The following is a 19,643-nucleotide window of genomic DNA, read 5'->3' as shown; positions in this document are numbered from 1 at the left end:
TTACTACTTTGTTAGAAGTTTATTCAGTTCGAGAATTGTCACTGTGATGAGCATGTCAGTGTGATAGTGAGTGTTTTGTTTTCGTTTTAGTCAATTAAATCCTGTTGATACATCAATATGGAAAGGTGAGTGTTTCTGAACATTTTCTCACGTGAAATAATTGCGGATTATTTTTTCAATGGACTATGAACAAGAATTTAATATAAAAGAATATCTACATGTATGTATAAGAAGGAATCCGTATTTTGTTTTGCAGATTTATTATTAATTAGAAAATTAGACTTCTGTTAGGTGTTTGGTCGAGCTCCTTTTCCTACAGCAATCTATTACTTTTTTGATCATCGATTTAGTACGCTGCTGCGATTGGTTCTGGCAACACTGATCGTTAGCATATTTTGACGTTTCTCTCATTGGTATCCGTTTGAATGTTTGTTTGAATTTTATATTGTGAAGAAATATATTAGTTTATTGCGAGTAAATATGGATTACGAAGAAAAATGTGAACTGATTAAAAGCATATGGCAATGCATTGGTGAGGCTGCGGAATTAGACTCTGACGACAGCGATAAAGAAGAAATACTTTTAGGTAAGCATCTACATGCTTGTAAAATGTGCACATTAAATTGTTAAAGTATACTCCAATTAGGATTAGCGAATTTGGGCGAGAAAGTTTCATCGTTGCCTATCAAGAGGTCAAAGCGGCAATGGATAAAAGAACGGCGAAAAAAGAAATGCGATCACGGCTCGCTCGCTTTTTTAAGCAAAGAGTTGCTGGTGCACGATGAGCAGAGCTATAAAAATTTTCTACGGATATCAGATGCTCAATTTCATTACTTGCTATCGCTAATTGCAGATGATATTCAACGTTCTGATACTTCAATGAGAAACGCGATTCCTGCAGCAGAAAAATTGGCAGTGACGCTGCGGTTTCTCAGCACTGGTGAGTTAAAGAGATGGTGATATATGTAGTACTAGCAAACCCGGCCCCCTTCGCTGGGCACACTAAAATAGAATAGATATGGTTTAGAACAGAAAATATATGGTTTTCATATTATTTATTTCTTTATTCAAGCGCTTTGGCATAAACAATATTTTTTATTTTTCTATTTGTTTTTGAGTAAATATAAAATATAAATTGAAAATCAGGAAAAAAGATTGTTTTTAAATTTCAAATCAACGCATATGAATAAACAATCGTCTTTTTTCCAGATCATCCATGAATTTTTCGTTTCAATTTATATGTTTTATTAAGGGGGGACCCTCATTTATCGGGTCAAAAAAATCGATTTTTTGGAAATAATTTTAATCTATTCTACAACTATTTAAGAATATACTTTCAAAATTTCAAGTCGATATCTGTATTTTTGTAGGAGTGACAAAATTTTTAACAGGACGCGACGGGTGGCCTGATCGCCTGTATCCAAAACTTTAAACGCGTTTTTCTCGAAACATCATTTTTCGATTTTGTGTACACAATTGAGAACGCTGTATTGAACCAATCAGGCTTTACAATAGCTCATTTTAAAGATAATTAAATTGTTTTCAATGTGACATTAAGTGTTTTTTAAAAAAAAAAGATTTTCATATTTTTTTGTAATTTTAAAGTCAATTTTTATGCATGAAAAATCACTTTTAACATAAAACTGGGTAAAAAATATCAATTTCGACATTTTTTTTTAAATCAAAATGCCACATCGAAGGTATTATCCTAAAGTTTTAAAAAAAATTTGTTTTTTTTATTTCAGAAAAAAATTCAGAGCGCTAGAATGTACACAGATAGAATGAGGTGCCATGGACGAGGTGTATATTTCCATACTTAAAATGTTTTTTTTCTTCTCCGAAAATTTTTGTAGACAGTCAAGACATTTATTAAAGTACTTTATGAATTACAAAACGTTTGAAGTTATTTTACCTGAGAAAAAAATTCCCAAAAATGATGCATTTTTCGACCGTCTAAATGAGGGTCCCCCCTTAAGCATTGGAGCTTTTTTAACCATTATCTATTTCTATTTTTCAAAAAAAACGAAAATAAATTGTTTTTTCCACGAACTCATAATTTCATTCGGATTTCACATTAAATTCTCAAATCTCGTAAGAAATTATTCACTGTTCCAAAATCCACTCCAAAAAAATTCACAAACAATTTTTACATGTTGCACTTACGTTTGTTCCTTATGGCATCCAAATCAGACAGAAATATTGACACATTGTAACTCACACTGTCAATTGGACAGTTCAGTTCCGCCCCAAGCGTTAAAAAAGTAAGCGACATTATGGCTGGCTCAAAAGAACGCTGTACCCGTTGCCACTGCTCCGAATTACAACCAAACTTTACGAAACCCATTTTCAATACTTACTTAACAATGTGCATAAGTTTGGTTTAATTCGGTGCAAAGACACGGTGGGTCCACGTTTTGGCATACCATATATTTCGAGACATATAAGGCATTCACCAACAGCTTCAATTTGATATCCATATTGTACAAACACATTCTAGGGTCCACGTTTTGGTCTCTATCTCGAGACCCTAGTCACGGAGCGGCATGAAAAATACTCTGAACTAAAGCATTCACCAACAGCTTCCATTTGATACTCATATTGTATATACACATCCGAAGGTTACCCGGGTCCACGTTTTGACCTATATCTCGAGCCCTATCCACCAATACGTATCCAAACTATACGGAAACCATCTTCAATACCTTCTTAACAATGTTTGTAAGTTTGGTTTAATTCGGTGCAGACACGGCCGGTTAGCGAACACACACAAAAAGTTGACTTTATTTTATACATAAGATTTTTTTCAGTTTGTGTCCGAAAAATCCAAATATCTTACGGAACCCTATTTTTTTTCCAAAATAAAATGTAATCCATGTTACTCTTGGATAATGTAGTTTTCGAATGGTGAAAGAATTTTTAAAATCGGTCCAGTAGTTTTTGAGCCTATTCGTTACAAACAAACAAACAAACAAAGTTTTCCTCTTTATAATATTAGTATAGATTGTTATAAGCAGTTATTTATTTTCAGGGGAGTCTTACGTCAGTTTGGATAACCATACGCGAATATCCAAATCCTCAATTTGCAAGATAGTTCCCGAGGTATGCAGTGCGTTGTTTAACAAATTAAAATCGTCATATTTAAAGGTATGGATAGATTGTATAATATAATAAATATTTTGCAAGTATTAACAAATTTTTTCGCAGTTTCCGAGCAGCAAATCCGAATGGGAGGCTATAGCAACAGAATTCGCGTTTAAGTGGCAATTCCCCAATTGCATTGGCGCATTAGATGGAAAGCATATAACTTTCCGTCCCTCACGCACTGACAGAGCTTTTTACTATAATTACAAAGGCACTAACAGCATAATTTTATTAGCCCTGGTGGATGCTAATTGTAAATTTATTTTCGTTGACGTGGGTTGCAACGGTCGCAGTAATGATGCTGGAGTTTTTCTACAAAGCAAGCTAAGTACTGTTCTTCAAGATGAGAAAGAAATACCAAAAGCAACTTTAATTGGAAACAATCGAAGCGTTCCGTATGTTGTAGTCGGGGACGATGCATTTCCTCTGCAGGTGCATTTAATGAAGCCATATCCTTACCACACACAATGTCAAGAAAAACAAATTTTCAATCGAAGACTCTCCCGGGCAAGGCATGTAGTGGAACATGCATTTGGAATTTTGTCGAACCGATTTCGCGTTTTTCTTGCTCCTATAAATCTAGATGTGGCCACTGTAGAGAAAATTGTATTAACGTGCTGTACTTTACATAATTATCTAATTGAAAATGGCGCAACATACACTGATGGTAGCGGAAATGTAGAAACTGTAAACAATAACTGCCCAACTGGATCGAATATATTATATAATCAGAGAAAAGGTGAAGCGGAGAATGTTCGTCAAAAATTTCTTAAATATTTCAATGAAGAAGGCAAACTGGGTTGGTTAAATAATAAATAATTTCTTTTATTTTTAATAACGTAAATATATATATGTAAAATACATAAAAATTATGACTTAAAACACAGTCTCATATTTTTTAGATCCTTTGGTTTTTAAATATCTTCGACTTAACTTAAATATTATAGGAAACACAGTCTTATATTATATTTATTTATATATAACGAACCGTCACTCTCGAAAAGAGTGCGGGAATTTTTATGTATCACCCCGGGGGGGAAATGTCCCCCCGGGGAAAACGGTCTTGAAGCCCACTTTAATCTGTTCTTATCAGCTTAACATCTGATAGGTCCTCCATCGGAGGACAACAAATGTTAAACTGATTTTTGGAAATGGGCGGAGTGTTTTAGGGGCTTGCTCCACCTCTGCCACGGGTTGGCCCGGTATTGCAGTACCGCCGGGATTTCGGCCCAAATTATTGAATAAATACAAGAAATATACTAATACATTTAGCTTTGGTGGGAAGAGACATAAATTTTTATATGAATACAAGTAGACGAAAATTGAAGAAATTTGTAAGTCTGTTTCTTCGGTCCGTTTGGTTATTTTTTTTTTAACAACATCGAAGCCAAAGCATTTGTATCATATTTTATCTATCATAAGCCACTCGCATGATTCAATTATAGAAGGTTAGGTAAGTAAACAGCTTTCTCGCTCCCTCTTGACATATCGGCTCCCTTATTTGCATGATTCAATTATAATTGAATCATGGTCTTGTGTGACCCCAACTATTTCTGTATCCATTTTTTTTTTTGTATTTCCGCAAATGCCATCGCACAAACAAGCATTTTCTTGAATATACACTATTAGTTTTTCAATGTTTCCATTTCCATTCCACTTGTATTCCATTTTCAAAATCGGTTGATTACAGTATTAATAACAATTGAATCTGATTACAGTACTTTTTCACATAAAAGAAGAACACGAATGAAGCAACTGACAAAAATTGTTTTGCAGCCAACTTCACAATTGGAAATACGAATAAGAAGCACAAAGCGTGTCGCCAGTACAGGAGACAAATTCCCTTCTCTCTTCCCCGGCCGTCCTTCTCCCTGAACTAAAGGTTTCCCTTCCAAATGTTTCCGTGTGTAAATGGGCACATAAACATATTGGATTGATTTGTAAATGAACTGGTGTAAAATTTAGATTAAGAAACTTGTATGTTAAAAATATTCCAGTTATATACATATATTGTTGAAGTACTATTAAAAGACCTTAGTCTTACTATGTACTATTTATATAAACAAATAAATCCACAAATATATAAAATAAATAAACAAATAAAGCAAGATTTACTGAACGGTGGATTCCTTTCACCCTATCTTTTCAACTCCTACATCTCGAAACCCACCACCCAGCCACCAGAGGGAGTCTCACTGGTCTTATTCGCTGATGATTGTTCGATAATGGCGCCGGGCAATGACATAAATGGCTTGTGTTCCAAAGTGAACGTTTATCACGTCAGTCTTTCTCGCTTTTACAATCCAAGGAATCCCAAACTTCCCCCTATTAAATCCACGGCTATTTTCCTTACCATCTGGACGAAGGAGAACGAACTTCAGCTAAAGGGGAAAGTCGGTGACACACCAATATCGGCAATTAACAACCCCAAAATTTTGAGCGTCACCCTCGGTGGTTTGCTTTCCTTTTCAGATCGAAAACCGCGGCAAGGTCCTTAAATCGGTAGTCGATAACACCGGTCGCCAGACGAAGAGCTCCAAATACGTTCTGGATATTGTAATAGGTTAAACACCTACTTATCCAAAATAGACTCGGACATACTCAATATATGTCCAGTATATGAAGGCGGCCGCCCTAGCCGAATGGGTTGGTGCGTGACTACCATTCGGAATTCACAGAGAGAACGTCAGTTCGAATCTCGGTGAAAACACCAAAAATTAAGAAAACATTTTTCTAATAGCGGTCGCCCATCGGCAGGCAATGGCAAACCTCCGATCGTATTTCTGCCATGAAAAAGCTTCTCATAAAAATATCTGCTGTTCGGAGTCGGCTTGAAACTGTAGGTCCCTCCATTTGTCGAACAACATCAAGACGCACACCACAAATAGGAGGAGGAGCTCGGCCGAACACCCAAAAGGGGTGTACGCGCCAATTATCTATATATATAAATATATATATATATATATGAAGGCATACCGCACGACACTAACCACCTATTCACGAGTATGTATACCTATGTGCATGTGCAAAATTTAACAATTTGTTTCACATTCTCCGTGGGGACTAACTTTGATTTTGTATAAGGTGGTTTTACAGGTTCTAGTTCGATAAACACGGGAAATAACATTGAATTGATGCCCATAAAAATATACGAATTTTAAAATTATCCACATTTTATTACTACTATATTTTAAAAACATTACGCGTTTCCATTGGTCAGAGATTTTTGCTTTTTTGTTTTTAATTTTTCAATTTCTACACGCCCCTTTTGCAATTGTTCCTCTAATTCAGCGCATTTTTGCTCTATTTCATAATTTTTAGACACCAAAAGTACCCAATTGGCCTCTAAAGTTTTTAGCTTTTCTCCAGCTTGTGTCTGTGCTTGCTTTCGTTGCCAATTGATATCTTGTATTTGTTTTTTTGATTCTTGTAACTGTATTAGAGTTTTAGCTTGAAGCGCGGCTATCACTTCTAAGTATGCTTTCCACGATTCTATGCCATAGTCAAGCATTAACTCAAGATTCATTGCACGTACCCACTGATGTTCTAATTGAGCCATTGAATTTTCTATGGATTCCTGCCAAGCAGTCACTTCGGACAGTTTGCCAGACGGTGGCGGAGGCAATTCATAACGTTTCATACTTAGAGTTTCCATTGGTTTACGATTTTGTATGCGCTCAAATTCGCTAGCCATTAATTCGGTTTCGAAAGCATTTGCGTTTAATGGTGGCAAGTGATCGAGATAATTCTTTGTAGGCCTATAACGCCGGCATTCTTCTTCGACCATGGCAAGAGCCTAACGAGACGAATTACGAATTATTTAGTTTGACAATGCTTACATATGTATATTCTATATATAAATACCGATTCCCGAACTCCAGCGTCATCGTATCCTTGGTCTATGTATGGTAATGCATCTACAGTCACTTCTCCTGCCATATTATAATCGAACGTTTGTTTGCAATTGGGATTCACACAAATAAAACAAATTGCAATATTTGGTTCTTCCTCTTCTTTGATGTTAATTCACAGGGGAAGCAAACTTTTTTTTTGTATTATTTGTTAGACCGGAACTTTTGTTGCTCCAAGTGGTAACTTTTGGAAGAGGAGTAGACGAGGAAATAAGAAGGGGATTGAATTGCTTGTGCCCTCGTTCTTCTCAATTTTTGACGTGATAACGTCTTATAATTCGATTAACAAGCTGCACGCACGAAAAAATGTGTCGTTACCTTGCTCATTAGTGTTACCTTGCTCATTGCCGTTACCTTGCTCATTTGTCGTTAGCTTGCTCATTGCCGTTACCTTGAATGAACTGCAAGCGAAAGCGCGGAACGAACGACAAAGCAAACAAAGCAAACGAACGGCAACGTTCGACATCTTGCTCTCTCCTACTTAAGTGAGCGTATATATGTATGTATATGCGCATATGTACATATATAAATTCACGTATTTGTATTTGCATATGCCTTCTTATTGATTATTATTAATTTGATTTACTTGAAGAATTTAAAATAAAACCAAGTTTGTTAATAATACCTGTTGTTTTAATGTTGTTGGGGTACTTTCCCAACTCAGTCAAAGTCGAGACAGCCAAGATACTGGACTTTGTGCAGGGGCAGAATAAAGGCCTCAATGTTGATTCCTGGCGCCTGCTAAGAAGAGCCGAAAAAGGCTCCAACGTAACGCTAGTCGTAGCGGTAGACCAAAAATCAGCCGCCAGCCTGAAGGAGTACAATGGTAGGGTAAACTACCGCTTCATACAAGTGACCCTCAGGCTGAAATCTGAAAATATAACGACCGAAGAGTTAGTTGACCAAATGGAGGCAGTGGAGTTACAAGAAGAGGACGAAAGTCCTCCCAAAGACTCCGAAAACCAACCGGCGAAATGAGGTGCCTCCAGGCAAATCTTCACCATGCTAAGGCTGCCACCACTGAGCTTAGCAGAAGACTTGCCGGAGATATCAACATAGGGCTGATCCAAGAGCCCTGGATCTATAGAGGCCGTCCTCAAGGCCTCAATGTCCAAAACACACAGGTAATTTATGACAAAAGCGCTGTCAAACCTAGGGCTGCGATAATCATAGATACCAATATTAAATTCTTGCCATTCACAGAATTCATGGATGGCGACACATCAACAATACTGGTCGAAGCGGAGTCTGGCGGAAGCAAGAGAGAGGTCGTAATCGCCTCAGCTTATTTCCCCGGAGACGCCGACATAGTACCACCAGAAAAAATCAGAGGCCTAGTGGAGTATTGCCAAACCCACAATCTAACCCTCGTAATTGGATGCGACGCCAACTCCCACAATGTGGCATGGGGAAGCACGAATACAAACAACAGAGGTGAGTCACTCCTTGAATTTTTATTACTTAGTAATATAACAATAGTAAACAGGGGTAATAAACCCACTTTTGTAAACGCAATACGACAAGAGGTACTCGACTTAACTCTAATCACTAACAAATCTTTGAATATGATCAGTAACTGGAGAGTCTCGGATGAGGACTCAATGTCTGACCACAAACACATACTCTTTGACCTAAATGGGGTGGTAAAGTTCTCCACACTTTACAGGAGCCCAAAAACAGCAAACTGGAAAAGATACAATGAATGTCTTTCAGCTAAGCTTAATAACAGCGTAAGCAAAATAACATCAACAGAGGAACTAGAAGAGGCAGTAACAGAAATGACTGACTCAATCATGGCCTCATATCAAGACTGTTGTCCACTAAAAATCAAATCCTCCACGAAGAGGGTCCCCTGGTGGAACAACGAACTTGACAAACTTCGGAAAACAACGAGAAAACTATTCAACACTGCAAAGAAAACAAACAAATGGGACGAATATAGGAAATCCCTAACTAACTATAACAAAGAACTAAGGAAATCCAAACGAAACTCTTGGAAAAACTTCTGCGAGGATCTAAAAGATACTCCAGCAACAGCTAGAATCCAAAAATCACTTTCCAAAGGCGACTCAAGTCCCATAGGAACACTAAAAGGTCCAAACGGAACTATTACCAACACATTCGCAGAAACACTAGAGCTTCTTCTAAAGACTCACTTCCCAGATTGTAAAAGTCATGACTCATCAATCGACAATAGTCTAGACATGGTAACTCACCATCAACGGAGATCTACGGTCTCATTTGTCAACAAAATCATAAATTTCGAAAGGGTAGAGTGGGCAATTAACTCCTTTAAACCCTTTAAATCACCAGGGCCGGATGGTATATTCCCAGCACTTTTATCCAAAGGCACTGTGGAACTGATCCGAGTCATGGTGAAAATCTTCAGAGCTAGCCTAATATTGGAATACATTCCAAAGATATGGAGGAAAGTGAAGGTAATATTTATTCCTAAGGGAGGTAACAAACCCCCTGACTCTCCAAAATCTTACAGGCCAATCAGTCTATCATCGTTCATGCTAAAGACAATGGAAAAACTACTCGAATACCATCTAAGAGAAGAAGTAATCTTCAAAAAACCCCTTCATAAGCTGCAATTTGCTTACCAAAAAGGGAAATCCACAGTCACAGCACTGCACACACTCGTTGTCAATATAGAAAAGGCCCTAAATCAAAAAGAAATAGCCCTATGTTCCTTTATGGACATAGAGGGAGCCTTCGACAACGCAAATTACAAATCCATGGAAACAGCACTCGAAAAAAGAGGTGCAAACCCAATATTAACACACTGGATAAGCCAAATGCTTAATCAGAGGATTATTAAAGCCTCGTTAGGCCAAGCTGAACTCAATGTCACAACAGTAAAGGGATGTCCGCAAGGAGGAGTTCTCTCTCCACTGCTATGGTCCCTACTAGTTGATGACTTGGTGCAGCACCTAAACAACAAGGGATTCATAACCATTGGTTATGCAGATGATATATCTGTTATAATAAAAGGCAACCATGAAAGGACACTAACGGACTTAATGCAAAATGCCTTGAATGCAACATGGGAATGGTGTAAAAAGGAGGGGCTGTCGATCAACCCTAACAAAACCACAATAATCCCCTTCACAAGAAAAAGAAAGATAAAGTTTCCTGCATTGAAACTAAATGAAACAGTGATAGAACTAAAGGAAGAGGTCAAATATCTAGGTTTAACCTTAGATAAAAAACTCACTTGGGAACCACATATAAATAACATAACAAAAAAAGCCACGAAATCCTTGTGGACAACCAAACAATTACTAGGGAGATCCTGGGGCCTCAGCCCTAGTATGGCCCTCTGGATATACACCCAAATGGTTAGACCAATCATACTGTATGGGGCACTAGTATGGTGGGGCAAATCTATCCAACAAACAGCGATAACCAAACTGGGAAAAGTACAAAGGCTTGCTTGCCTATGCATCACAGGGGCTATGAAAACTACCCCAACAGCTGGCATGGAAGCACTCCTTAATCTCCCACCACTTCATATAGCAATCCAAGAGGAAGCAGCTACGCAAGCACTCATGCTACACATGAAAGTAAATTTCAAATTGGGCAACCTCACCGGTCACCTAAATATCCTAAACAAAATCAAAAACACCATAAGCATGGCTCAAGTTTCAGACCACATTGACCCAACCCTCTGTTTCACAAAAGGATACTCAGTTACCTTTCCAGAGAGGATAGAGTGGAAAACAAACCCGAAATGGATGAATGATGATTCACAAAAATGGTACACTGATGGATCAAAAACACCTTACGGTGTAGGAGCAGGTGTAGTGGGACCCAGAATCCACAAATCATACACTCTCACCAGGGACACCACTATATTCCAAGCGGAACTATACGCAATAATGGAAGCAGTAAACATCATGCAACGCAGGAACCACAAGAGAGTAAGGATTAAAATACTCTCGGACAGCCAATCAGTCCTAAAAGCTCTAGATAGCTATACATACAACTCTAAAACCCTCTTAGAATGCCACAAGGCACTCAATAATCTGGCATCCAAAAATAATGTTTCATTAATTTGGGTACCGGGACATGAGGGATACTACGGCAACGAAAAGGCAGACGCTCAAGCCAAAAAAGGGGCAGATGAAAACTTCATCGGACCTAGCCCTATGTTCGGATTCAACAAAAACAACCTAAAACAAAAAATAAAATACTGGGCCAAAACTCTATTAAATCAGCATTGGAACAATGTAGAGGGTCTTAGACACTCCAAAAAGTTCCTAAGTTTCAACGCTAAAAGAGCCAACATGGCCCTCACGTTAAACAAAAAGAGCATTCGCACTCTCACAGGCGCCCTCACGGGTCACTTCACCTGCAACAAACACTTACATAAATTAGGCATAACTAACACCAGCACCTGCAGATTCTGCTGCGAAGATGAGGAGTCTATGGAACATCTCATTATCGAATGTCCGGGGTTGACGCATAGAAGGAAAAGGTTTTTAAACAAGTTCATGCTTACAGATGAAGACCTTCAATCACTCCCTCAGAAGGAGCTGGTACAATTCATAAGCATACTTAACAGTCAATAGACAGCATAGGGTGCACAATAGATCAATATGGTCGCAGTGCTAAAGGGCTACTCCTTAACCCTTTACAACCATTAACCATTAACCATTAATGTTATTATTATTTTTTGACGTGATAACGTCTTATAATTCTATGTAGCCGGCTGCAAGCACCAAAATATGCGTCGTTACCTTGCTTGAACAGCATGTTATGTTATGTTATGTTATGTTATGTTATGTTATGTTATGTTATGTTATGTTATGTTAAAGTATATTATGTTATTTTAATGTTAACTCATTATCTATATCGATACAAAATATCTATCAAACAAATAAAATTAAAATTTTCGTTTGAAAAATGCAACCATTCAATCAGTATTTTCTTATGACGTTATCACGTTAAACTATCGTCAGTAAACCGACTTTACAGACAACCTCTTTTTTTTTGTTGGATGTAGACTAAAACCAAAACCATTGCAAACAACGGAGTTGCCATGGTAGGCAACACTAACAGAGAATTCACAAGATTCAAGCAACAAAAGTTTTGCATTTAAACGCAGTCTTGTTTCGCCAAGCGTTAACAAGTGACGAATATATGAAGCAACTGGTATAAATGAACATAAATGTTGGCAACGCGGGGATATAGTCGCCTTAAATGACATGTGTTTGTAAAAGGAGGCATAACTATGCTCACTAACGGCGAATCTAACTCGATAACTTTGTTGTTGCTTTCGCATGCAAATTTTTCGTCAAGCATAAAGATAGCCAACGGCAAAATTGCGAATAGAAGAGGCTTATAACGAAACTTCCTAACGGCGAATCTCACGTGATAACTTTGTTGTTGCTTTCGCATATCTACATATTTTTTGTTAAGTTAATCGTGCATAAAGTAAGCGAGCGGGGAAATAGCGAGTAGAAGAGCGCTATAGACAGTTTGAACACAATTTCCATCAGCAAACCATAAAAAGTATGCAATTACCTCTCTAGAACTAATGGCCGCTATGATAGTTATTGAATTAATAAAACAGTGTACAAAAATTTTATAATTGTTATTATTTATTAACAAATTAAAGAAATTAACAAATTTATATAACTTAAAGCCATTCGTTGCTAGAGTCATCAGGTCGACAAATTTACAAATGTGCTTTATTAGAAAAAGGAAATATTTGAGGCATCAAAGTCCTTCAAGCTTAATTCTTCAATATAATTTTGAACAAACTACTTCTCAGAAAATGTGCCTCAGTGCCTCCTTTTTCTTTTATTTCTACTCCGGTGGAGAATAAAAATAAATTCCTCTTCATCGCTCGACATATTGACAACTCGTACTTGTACGATAGCTATGTAGCTGCATTGTGTGCGGACAAGCAAGCGAATCGCAATCGTCGTTACAATAAAAAATAATGTAGAGCCGCTGACGATACGAACCGTGTGCGGAGGCCCTTAGCTAACCGAAACAAAGTTTCTATTGTGAACAGTTGTTTAAGGAATTTATTGGTTTGGATAACTTGATTGGCTTTAAAGGATTCGTTCCCATCTATGGAGGATTAGTTTATAACGCTTGGTTAAGTAAGTACATTTTTCAAAGCTATAGAGGTAAATTGCGCTGATTTGTAATACTAATGTGTGTTGGTGGCTTGCAATACTTTAGTCATAAACTTTTTGAAATGAGCTTTTTTAAATTTTAATTTTCTGTTGTGATTTGTACTGCGCAGTATAAATACGTTTATCTTTAACAATTCAACAATTTACCTTTGTTGTAGAAGTATTATTGATTTGGAAGTTGTTCGTATAAAGTTATTGTTATTCAAATAAAACGACGTTGTTCGAGTATTCAACGGCTATGTCTCGGAGGAAGTTTGCGAAAAACATTTTGGCAGGTGCAGCTAGCACATCATTTAGCAGCGACTCGACCCTGTCACTGAATGTGCTGCAAGGGTTTGCCGCCCCCAAAAAACGCTGTCTTTCGTCGCACGTGGGGGAAGATTCTACCATAACAATTAAGGAATCTCAAGAAGGATCGTCGCACTCCATAATAAGCCCCACTGAAGTTCCGGATAAAGAGCTATCGTTTTGGAATCGGTTTTACGTATTGGAATGTCAGCTGAATAACACTTTGCAAGACATTGTACGACCAGTTAGTATTACTCATGTGTACAATCCTGTGGAATATGCTTCGGGTTTGCATTGCGCCTACTTGCAAAAGTTCTTGGATGGTCCGAAACGTGTAATGTTTGTTGGTATGAATCCAGGCCCTAATGGGATGGGTCAAACTGGAGTAAGTCTTCATAATTCTGTTGCAAAATTAAAGCAAATCTATTGAGTAATATATTTTTCAGGTGCCGTTTGGTAATATATTAACTGTTCGGAATGAAATGAGCCTTTCGGGTTCAGTACAGCAACCTCCTTCGGTACATGTAAAGCGACCTGTACGGGGATTTGAGTGTAGCATAGAAGAACCTAGTGGTGTACGCATTTGGAGTTTATTCAAAAAGTTAGCAGGCGGATCATTGAATACGTTTGGGCGACAGTGTTTTGTACATAACTTTTGCCCGTTAATTTTTTACGACAACGCTGGACGAAATATTACACCCAGTGAATTGAAGGTAAATTATTTTAAATTGTTTTTCGTAAATATTTCAAATAAGATGTATTCTTTTTTTTAAATACAGGGTGATTATAAGGAAAAGATCGGTAAAGAGTGCCTTGATGTACTTGATTTAGAGTTAGACTTGGTAAAACCGGAAATATTGGTGGCTGTCGGGTTGTACATGTACGGAATGGTCAGTCGTTCGCGCCATGCAAAAGATTTGAAAATATATAAGCTTCCTCATCCGAGTCCTCGCTCTTTGAATAACCAGAATTGGCCAGAAAAAGCTGAACAACTTCTCCTCGAACTTGATCTTGTAAAGTATATTCGCGATGAAGTGTAGTATGCAAGTGATTCTAATGAAGTATTACTTTTTCCAAAAAGTTATAAGCTTTAATTTTAATTTTCCAAATTTTGAAGTAGAAATGATTTTCTTTCAGTCTTTCTAAGGCACCTCGTACCTGTACGTATGTAATATAAGCAAATATTTAAGTTTAAAGACGAAGTTTAATGTATTATAAATTAATTTGCAATTTTTTATTCTATGGTTGTTCGTATAGTAGCACTACTTTTCAAGTGGCTGGAACTGCGAAGTTTGTTTTTTCACGGAGGCCATACAAAAAAAGTATTTTTCCAAACATTGAAGTTGTAATAGAGTTTTTTTATAATTGTACGGTGTCTAATTGCATATAAAAGGCACAAAGTAAATATATTTTAAAAATAATATCTTGGGATGATTTTTTATTACATTAACGTCGGAATAACAGTTTTTAAGGTATCATTAAAAAGGTAGCCCGTATTGTATAGCATGATTCAATTATACAAGGTTAAGTAAAGTTTGACAACTGATTTCGGATGCTACTTAATCCATTGATGCAATTTGGAAGCAAGGGAAAAAAGGGAATAAGTTTATCCCCTTTCTGAAAATGTAGTAAAAAATTGAAAAATATCGTTGTAAGCCATAGAATAATTTTATGTTATTTTATAACTGGTACTTAATTATTTATATTTTTAACTTAACTATTCCCATGGATTTGTGTCATATATATATGTATTTTGACCATGCATCGGATTGGAATCTATATGTGCCACTTGTAAACCTACACTGAAGTAATAAATAAAACAAATAGTGGAAACTCTTAACAAGGAAAAACCACTTTTATTTCGTCACGTCCGCTAATCATACATTTGATTTTTTAACGAGATTACCTGCAAAGTTACAAGTATAAAATCTGTGTTAAAAAAAATAAATTTATATATACGCAGTAACACAAGTAGACGCCCAAACAATAAAAGCGTAAAAATGTTTTAACTACTTTGCAATTGTTTCTACATGAAGTCGCTCGTGTAAGTAATTGCGATCATTTTGAACCCAGAATTATTAAAATCGGTTCATTTTTGACTAAGTTATGGGCATTTAAAAAAATGTTTTTCTTATATTATATAATTAAAAAAAATCGAGTTTGAGCCGAAAAACAAAATTGCCGATAACTCTTGAAAAGAATTTTTTTCGGGCGAACAAAAAAATACGTGTCTCATTATTTTGAGCAGAGAGCAACATATTTCAGTTACATCGAAATCGAAGAACATGACCTGAATAGCCCGGTTGAATTGAAATGGAAAGCATCTGCTGTAATTATAACTGAAAAAAACGAGTATAGAGAGCATGGCAACTGCTAATATGTAAAAATAAAAACATTTATGCGTTATATTATTAATGTTATGTCTGCGTTAAATTTATTCTCTTATTTATCATTTATGTTTTTCAAACTCTTTGCTTTGCATTGTAATCATTTTTATTTTAGTATCATTTCTATTTCGTTCATCTCATTGTTACTTTTCATGTTCTTGGCTTTACAATGTAATCTTTTTTATTTTGATCTCATTCCTATCTATCTCATTATCCTCTTGCTTTATTCAAACTCCTTCACCTTGCGTATACTCCCAACCATAAACTGTCAATGTGTAATGCAATAGCAAAACAAGTAGACAAAGAACATGCAAGAGGATTGCTTAAACTCATTTGTAATCGCTACAATGGGTTTAATGTCTGTCAGTTGAATGCGCGAAGTTTGAATGCTGAAAAAATTGACTATCTAAATTTTGTTTTTGATAATTTGAGCATTGACTTAATATGTATTACAGAGACATGGTTTAAAGACTATATTGATAATAATGTATATTCCCTGTGCGACTACACTATTATTAGATGTGATAGGACTACGAAGACTCGAGGAGGTGGCATTGCTTTATATTTTAAAAATAATTTTAAATGGAAAGAGATCTGTAGATCAGATCATTTTCAAGAAGTCGAATACATTTTTGTTGAATTTTATGATAACAATACCAAATGTCTTGTTGCATGCATTTACAACCCTAGCAATAGAAATGACCTCTCAGTGATATTTGATAAATTAGCGGAATTCCACATCTCCTATGAACATATTATTGTGTGTGGTGATTTAAATGTAGACCTTCTTTGTGATAATTTTTCTTGCTACTCGCTTTGCACCCCACTGCAAACCAAGTCTTTTGGATGTATTTTACGTCAGTGACAGAGATTACGTCAGTCATATTGATCAGCTTCCTATGGCTGGAGTTTCCGACCACGAGATGATATTCTTATCTTACAACATCCAGTTCAACAGACGCAATCAAGTAAAGTAGATATTTTTTAGAGACTTTAAGCTTATTCAGCATGATCTCTTAAATAAGGAGGCTGCCGAGCTTAATTGGAATATGTGTCGGTTATTCACAACAGTGGATGAAAAACTGCAACATTTCAATGCTTTAGTCAGCTATCTATTTGATAGGTTTGTTCCGATGCGTAAAGTTAAATTAAAACTTGTTAGATTACTCATTGTTCCTCATGTATCATACGCTGAATTAGTATATTGCAGGCTTGATAATAATTCGAAGCAAAAATTGCAAATCGCTTTAAATAATGCAGCGCGTTTCGTGTTTGAAAAAAAATCAAATAAATTGAAATTGAAATTGAAATTGAAAGATGCGAAAGTTTAAGCAAAATGGAATAGGCAAAACAGTATTGCCTGCTAACTTTTTCAGCAAAAGTTTTAATTTCTACGCTTTTGAGTACTTTTTCTTTAGAATTTGCTCTGAAATAAAAAGTAGCTTTTCCAAGTGGACAACACGGATTTATTAAGTAGCTTCAAGATGGCTAACACAGGGTGAAATTAGGCTACTTACATCACCTTTAATTATTGCTTCGTGTTGTATAGCTTTCGAAAAAGCGCGATGCCGTTACAGGGTCACCAAGGTAAAAAAAAATGTAAAAGCGTTAGGCGAATATTTCAATGCGATTGCCACATTTTACGTTTTGTTTTCTTTTTCTATTGTAACACCTGGAGCTTTTGGACTTCTTTGTCTTCTTGTCGCCCTGTTTATTTCATGTTTCGCGAATTACTCGAACGTCATCGATCAGCTGATTTATGTATTATTGTTGACAATCAAAAATCTGTGTACCAAGTTCCTGTCTGTATAAGAAGAAGAGAGACGTTGTACAACAAAGTAAGTATTACTTTTCCTATAGACATTTTATTAAATTAAACGCTTTTATTTTTAGTTGAATTTTAATGGAGCGATTCATGAGCGAAGCGTTTGAAGAAGCTAGAAGAGTGCTAATAGCTGGAGAGGTGCCCGTGGGTTGCGTGTTCGTTTTCCCTGTAGATGGTATTGACACAGTGATAGCACGAGCCGGAAACGATGTTAACGCAACAAAAAACGCTACTCGACATGCAGAATTTCTTTGCATAGACCAAACTTTGGAATATTGTAAACAGAATGGATTATCAGTCAGTGAAGTTTTTCCGCAAATCACAGTTGTGGTCACTGTGGAGCCTTGTATTATGTGTTCAGCTGCTTTACATGATTTAGATGTGAAAGAGGTTTTATATGGTTGTGCTAATGATCGTTTTGGCGGCAAAACTTTAGTGGATGTACCATTTGCTACAAACAAAAGTAATGGCAGGCCGCAAGTAAACGGTGGAATATGTGGTGAAGAAGCGATGGCATTGCTGAAAGATTTCTATAAAGGCGAAAATCCATCTGCGCCAATCACTAAAACTAAAAGATGACTTGAATTGGTGCAAATGTCGATATGTGTATAAGGAAGGCTCATTATCTGGAAAAAAACAGGCGTAGTCAGGCAAGGCGTATGACAAAGAAATATTTAGTAAAATGCAACACGCTTTGAAGAAAGGATGCAAAGGGGGCATAGAAGGGTGTATCTCCATCTTAAAACTGATAACCACATCCTCCGAAAGCTTATAGTTTTTAAGTAATTTATTGTTAAAGTTGTGTGATTTAGCGAAAAGTTGGTGTCGCCAGACGCCTCACTTAACGAAGTTCGTATGCAGAGACGTTCACGGGAAGGATCCTTTTTTGCTTTAGTTTCGAATTGAGAAACATTTTTGACATTTTTTACAAAAGGTTGAATTTAAGGGAGTGGAAAAAAATGTAATTCTTTTTGGTAAAAATGGTAGCAAAAAAGAATTTTTTTACTCAAATGGAAACAAGCCGCGAACGGTTAAAAATATATATTTTTAAATAATATTTGAATGTAAATAACGTAGTTTATTGTCAATGTAAATACAAATATTTCATATATGCCCATATTTATGTATATAAGTGGGTACAAATAGAAGTTATTAGCGGAAATTGCCGAGTCTGATTTAAAAAAAAAAATACCAGTCTAACGGTTAGACGCGATAGAAGTGAAACCTTCCGTAAAACAAACTGAGAGAGAATAAGACGAAAGCAGCATTAGGAGCAAGATAATTATAGGTTCATTATAATATTGCTATAAAGTTCATATTTTATTTTCTTCATTTTATTATTATTCATCCTCAATGTTTTCAATTGCAACAAATGATACGAGTGGCTTATGATAGCTAAAATATGATACAAATGCTTTGGTTTCGATGTTGTCAACATATCTTTGAAATACCGCGTCAATTGTTGTTTTTGATCGTATTGTCGATTCAGTGCGATTGTTACACATTTTTAAATTGAATGTTGTATTGAGAACGTCAATTAAAGGAACCGCTGTGTCCAATGCAAAATTTACGTTAAAATCGCCACTTAAAATCATTGGAACTTTATTGTAATCTTTTCTAAGTATCCGCGATACTTCTGGTGTATACTTTATTAAATTTTCGTGAATGAATTCCGTGATGCTATTTATTGATTTTTTTTTTCTGTCGATACTCACGACACTTTTCTGTATTATTTTCCGGCATAATTGCGGTAAATATTTAAAAATGAAAATATTTACGAATATAAAAATACACACGCGGTTGCTATTATGAGCGTCCCCAGCAAAACCTGCGTGACCGAAACTCTAACACAATTACATTTTTTTGAATGTTACAAACACATATGCACGCAGGTTTTGCTGGGGCGTGACCGAAACTCTAACACAATTACACATAT

At 36.3% G+C, this 19,643-nt stretch overlaps 4 protein-coding genes and 1 pseudogene across 4 annotated transcripts; 4 read left to right on the top strand and 1 right to left on the bottom strand.

The window, feature by feature from the left end:
• Positions 1-420: 420 nt before the first annotated feature.
• On the top strand, positions 421-3,975 carry LOC129250345 (uncharacterized). Its single transcript, XM_054889979.1, has 4 exons — positions 421-586; positions 647-940; positions 3,029-3,144; positions 3,205-3,975. The coding sequence occupies exons 1-4, from the start codon at positions 481-483 to the stop codon at positions 3,958-3,960; spliced, it is 1,272 nt and encodes a 423-aa protein (XP_054745954.1). The 5' UTR covers positions 421-480; the 3' UTR covers positions 3,961-3,975.
• A 222-nt stretch (positions 3,976-4,197) lies between these two features.
• On the top strand, positions 4,198-4,379 carry LOC129236650 (U2 spliceosomal RNA; annotated as a pseudogene).
• A 1,911-nt stretch (positions 4,380-6,290) lies between these two features.
• On the bottom strand, positions 6,291-7,221 carry LOC129250312 (pre-mRNA-splicing factor SPF27). Its single transcript, XM_054889947.1, has 2 exons — positions 7,006-7,221; positions 6,291-6,937 (listed from the first exon to the last, which is right to left on the bottom strand). The coding sequence occupies exons 1-2, from the start codon at positions 7,078-7,080 to the stop codon at positions 6,341-6,343; spliced, it is 672 nt and encodes a 223-aa protein (XP_054745922.1). The 5' UTR covers positions 7,081-7,221; the 3' UTR covers positions 6,291-6,340.
• A 5,812-nt stretch (positions 7,222-13,033) lies between these two features.
• Positions 13,034-14,918, top strand: LOC129250305 (single-strand selective monofunctional uracil DNA glycosylase). The gene is made up of 4 exons (XM_054889942.1): positions 13,034-13,171; positions 13,366-13,880; positions 13,942-14,208; positions 14,275-14,918. The coding sequence occupies exons 2-4, from the start codon at positions 13,446-13,448 to the stop codon at positions 14,533-14,535; spliced, it is 963 nt and encodes a 320-aa protein (XP_054745917.1). The 5' UTR covers positions 13,034-13,171; positions 13,366-13,445; the 3' UTR covers positions 14,536-14,918.
• A 2,757-nt stretch (positions 14,919-17,675) lies between these two features.
• Positions 17,676-18,677, top strand: LOC129250295 (tRNA-specific adenosine deaminase 2). The gene is made up of 2 exons (XM_054889932.1): positions 17,676-17,720; positions 17,776-18,677. The coding sequence occupies exon 2, from the start codon at positions 17,786-17,788 to the stop codon at positions 18,284-18,286; it is 501 nt and encodes a 166-aa protein (XP_054745907.1). The 5' UTR covers positions 17,676-17,720; positions 17,776-17,785; the 3' UTR covers positions 18,287-18,677.
• Positions 18,678-19,643: the final 966 nt, after the last annotated feature.

Source organism: Anastrepha obliqua, chromosome 1 (assembly GCF_027943255.1).
Source record: "Anastrepha obliqua isolate idAnaObli1 chromosome 1, idAnaObli1_1.0, whole genome shotgun sequence".
NCBI classification, from domain to species: Eukaryota; Metazoa; Arthropoda; class Insecta; order Diptera; family Tephritidae; genus Anastrepha; species Anastrepha obliqua.
The sequence above is the reverse complement of the archived record's forward strand: the minus strand, read 5'-3'. Positions and strand labels throughout refer to the sequence as shown.